Source organism: Sphaeramia orbicularis, chromosome 18 (genome assembly GCF_902148855.1).
Source record: "Sphaeramia orbicularis chromosome 18, fSphaOr1.1, whole genome shotgun sequence".
In the NCBI taxonomy this organism is placed as follows: domain Eukaryota; kingdom Metazoa; phylum Chordata; class Actinopteri; order Kurtiformes; family Apogonidae; genus Sphaeramia; species Sphaeramia orbicularis.
The window spans coordinates 40440502-40445207 of NC_043974.1; the positions used below are offsets into that span (position 1 = coordinate 40440502).

A 4706-nucleotide genomic window follows, 5' to 3' on the forward strand; every position below is an offset into this window, starting at 1 on the left:
ATGTTTCTGTGCTTCAAGAATAAAATTCATGGTGTAGCTGAGTGGACAATTTTGTAAATCTATGAAAAAAAAAACCTCAATCTCATTGTTATTTTCATGCCTAAGGAGGAATAAAAAAAAATAAATAAAAAAAACTCGACTAAGGTTCTCATAATTCATGCATGAAAGGGTTAAACAGTTTAGACCAGTAGATGCTTTTGGTCGGTGATGGATGTTTGGCTCTTTATGGGTTAATATTAGTGCTGCAGAAAAGACATTTTCTTATAACCCCTATTTTGAACCAGTTTAGTTGAACTTTGAAAACAAACCTCAACTGAACAATGATCTGGACAAATGAGAACTTAATCAGACGTCTTTATTATAGATTTTTATTTTTCCTTGTGGTTTGCATCAGTCATCTTTGGTTAGAATAATGAATAATATCATATTTTAAAGTAACAGTGTAATATTTAGTAACTACTAACTTAGTGTGTTAATCTCTTTGACAGATTTAATGAAAATGGTGAACACACACGTACAGAATGCACACACATAACACATTTAGCTTCTTTATGATATAGTGGTTTCCCTAACCATCATCACTACCCATTAAAGAGTACCAGTGTTTACGTTTCATAAGTATTACAAGAAAAAGCTTAATTTATAGAAGCTGAAAAAAAGAATACATGACACGGAACATGATTTATAATATCGTGAACACTGTACAAAGTTATTTTCCAGCATGAACCCTTGATTTTAAGGAAAATTCAAAACAGTTCAGTGCTAAGATCCCAGTCACAGTTGCAAAACAGTGTTAAGTGACAGATTTTTTTACATTTTAACTGGACTTTATGCTTGATTCTTAGGTGGAGCTCCTCCCTGATGATGCAGCTGCTTACTCAGAATGAACTGGACCAGTTTCTTCACCCAGGCTGACCGGGGGTTCAGACAGATCTTCTCTCCACTTGTGAGTCCAGCACTGGTCAAAGACATGAAGACCATTAATCTCTGACATAATTCAAAGTAATATAATCGGAATATTATCTCCTAAACCACTGGTGTCAAACTCATTTTAGTTCAGGGGCACATACAGACTAATATAATCTAAAGTGGGCCGGACCAGTAAAATAATATAAATAAGAGGATAAGAACTTAGAAATAATGTCAACTCCAGAATTTTTTTCTATGTTTTTGAGTCAAAAAAGTCAAATTCCATAATAAAAATGTTTACATCTACAAACCGTACTTGAACATAACATGAACAAATATGAACCTGAAAATTCTTAAGAAAAATAAGTGCAATTTTAAGAATATTACATCTTATTTTATCATTTATATGTATTCATATAATGTATTCATAGAAAAATAAGTGCAATTTTAAGAATATTACATCTTATTTTATCATTTATATGTATTCATCACAACTTACAGACCACAGAGGATCTACAAATACACAAAACATTTAGTAACAGACAGAATATTGGTGCAATTCCGCATACTTCTCTTTTGAAATTTCAGATTATTCACATTTTTTGTAAAAGGTTAGTCTGTAAATGTCAATATTTTTGTGTAATTTAACTTTTTTTTTCCACACTGCAACAAAGAGAAAAATTTGGAGTTTTCATTATTTATAGGTTCTTCTGATAGTATTTTACTGGTCTGACCCACTTTAGACTGAATCGACCTAAAATGATTCTAACATCCTTGATTTTTAATATCTTCAGTGTAATTTCTGCATTTCTCCAATTCATCCTAGGGGCCAGATTAGACCCTTTGGTGGGCCGGTTTTGGCCCCTGGGCTGCATGTTTGACACCTGTGTTCTAAACTATGGGCATCAAACATACGGCCCCTGGGCTAAAACCAGCCCACCAAAGGGTCCAAACTGGCCCGCAGGATGAATTTTGTGAAATACAAAAATTACACTGAAGATATTAACGATCAGTTGAGTTCAGGCTCCATTTTCAGCCCAATTTCTTCTCAAGTGGGTCAGACCAGTAAAATACTATCATAATAACCCATGAATAATAAAAACTCCAAATTATTTTCGATGTTTTAGTGTAAAAAGAAGTCAAATTACATGAAAATTTTTACATTTACAAACTATCCTTACTCAAAAAAATGAGAATAACCTGAACAACTTGTAATGTCTTAAGAAAAGTAAGTGCAATTTTAACAATATTATACAGGTTACTGCATATTTTGTGCATTTTTGTGATCTATAAGTTGTGATGCACATGTGTAAATGAGAAGCTGAGACATAATGTTATTGACTTAAGCTTCAACAAGTACTTTAACCCTTTAACTCAGGGGTCTCAAACATGTGGCCCGGGGGCCAAATGCGGACCACCAAAGGTTCCAATCCGGCCCCTGGGATGAATTTGCAAAATGCTAAAATTCCAGTCAAGGCTGTGGAACTCATTTTAGTTCAGGTTCCACATACAGACCAATATGATCTACAGTCAAATAATAACAGCAGAATAACCTACAATGAACAACAATTTCGTAGTTTGTTGTCAGTTTGATGTGAAAAAAATAATTTTACATTATGTCTATAAATAATGACAATTTCAAAGTGCAAAAAATAACATTGAATTATGAAAATATTTACATTTACAAACTATCCTGTAACAACAAAATGTGAACGAATATGAACAACTTGAAATGTTTAAAGAAAATTAAGCACAATTTTAACAATTTTCTACCTGTTACTAAGTGTTTAGTGTCTTTGTAGATCCGATCCATAATGCACATGATAAGTTGAGGCAAAATATTATTAAAATTGCACTTATTTTTCTTGAGAAATTTCATTTTTTTCAGGTTATTCACATCTTTTTTGTTTGGATAGTTTATAAAAGTAAGTATTTTCATAATTTAATGGGGTTTTTCTTGCACTAAAACAGCGACAAAAATTTGGAGTTGTCATTATTTATAGGTTATTATGTTATTATTTTACTAGTCCGGCCCACTGGAGATCAAATCTGGCTGAATGTGGCCCCTGAAAGAAAATGAGTTTGACGTCCCTGCTTTAACTGATGCAGTGAGTATCTTCTCATGTCTGAAACAACCATCAGTTGGATAAAATAAATATTTTTTTCACTGAAACACAGTCCAGCTTTAGAGCTTTAAACAAAGTCCAAGCTTTATTCTTTATTATTATTATTATTACTTAGTTTTGGTTGATGTTGCAGGTCATGGTAATTCTTTCCTCGTGTTGTTCTCGGTTCTAAATCAGTAATTGTTGAAAGTGTGTAGAATTCATGTTTGAAGACCCCTGCAGACAACACTTACATGACTTCTGTTTCCGGACAGTGAGGCCCTTGAGGAACCAGTTTGATGCTCATCAGACTGTCTGGAGGGATGATTCTGGACTCCACCTGCAGACATCTGCAGTGGGTGTTGTAGTCCTTGCTGATTGGTGGCATGCCTGTCCCAGACAAATATGGAGTTAGAACACTACACATTTACAACAACAACAACAAAAGTAGCATCTATTACAGTGGTTCCCAACCTTTTTTGGCTCGTGACCCCATTTTAATATCACAAATTTCTGGTGACCCCAGACATTCAAAATGGAGACCTTTTTTTCTTTTTTGCTAAAATTAATTTGTTTTTGATCATGTAATAGTTTGCTATACTATGTTGCAAATAAATGTTAATTTTAGATGACATTTAGTCTATATAATGTATATTATTATGGACGGAGGCAGAAAAGCCATGTGTAGATTACTGGACAAAGTGAGAATTTGATTTTCCTTGCTCAGGATATGTACAGTCAGTCCAGCTTGGATTTACAAGGCTGACAATTAATACTGAACAAACAAGAACTCAAACTATGAATTATGAAAGAGCTGCAGCATCTGAAACTGAGCACAATGAACATTTGACAGATAAACAGAACCACAGTGCTTCAGTTTCAGCTTCACAGTTTGTCATGTCTGTCATGGATTGGGATTGTCTCTGTCAACTCACCATATATTTTTTATTAGTAAGTTTTAGTTTTTTTTGTTTTGTTTTTCTTGTGGTTTTTTTTTTGTAAATTACTAGAAATTTCAGGCGACCTCATTTGAAATCCAGGCAACCCCATACGGGGTCCCGACCCCAAGGTTGAAAAACACTGGTCTTCTGGAAAGTAGGCTTTGTTATCCAGGCAAATTCATCACTTTCTTTTTATTTATGAACTTATTTTTTGATTGATTGATTGATTGATTGATTTTAACTTTTTATTTAGATATTTTCATTTTCCCACAAAACAGAACATTCTCCAACATATGACCATATGAATTACAGCACAAGTAAATATAATAGAATAGAAATACCATAAAAAGAAATCACTTGGAAAATAAATATTTGTTAGTACCATGGAAAATTACAGCAGTACAATACCAGTCATAGAGAAACATAACAATCTCATAATAGCCCACATTCCTTCATCAGTCAACCAAATACTGAGTAATACAGTTCCATCTTTGTTCCAAAGTGTCCATGTTTAGTTGTAGACTTGGGGTCATTCGCTCCATAGTTTAGACCCTTTTCAGTTTCTGCACCTCCTGAGTTATGGTCGGTGGTTTTGGATTCTTCCAATCGACAGTTATCATTTTCTTTGCAATAAATAAAAGTATCCGTAACTTGTGTTTTTAATTTGAACTTAGGTATAGCTCCCAGTAGGCAAATTCATCCATTTCATTGTTATTTAATGTTGATGCAGTTTGTGTGTAGTTTTTAATAT

General features: G+C 33.4%; 1 protein-coding gene across 1 annotated transcript in view; it reads right to left on the bottom strand.

Annotated features, from left to right (window-relative positions):
* Positions 1–805: 805 nt before the first annotated feature.
* Positions 806–4706, bottom strand: part of cxcl19 (chemokine (C-X-C motif) ligand 19) — a 6216-nt gene continuing 2315 nt past the window's right edge. The window contains exons 2-3 of the mRNA XM_030162496.1: positions 3269–3404; positions 806–958 (exon numbers count right to left, since the gene is read on the bottom strand). Of these exons, the coding sequence (XP_030018356.1) occupies positions 829–958; positions 3269–3404 (266 nt within the window). The 3' untranslated portion in view covers positions 806–828. The remainder of the gene's footprint in view (positions 959–3268; positions 3405–4706) is intronic.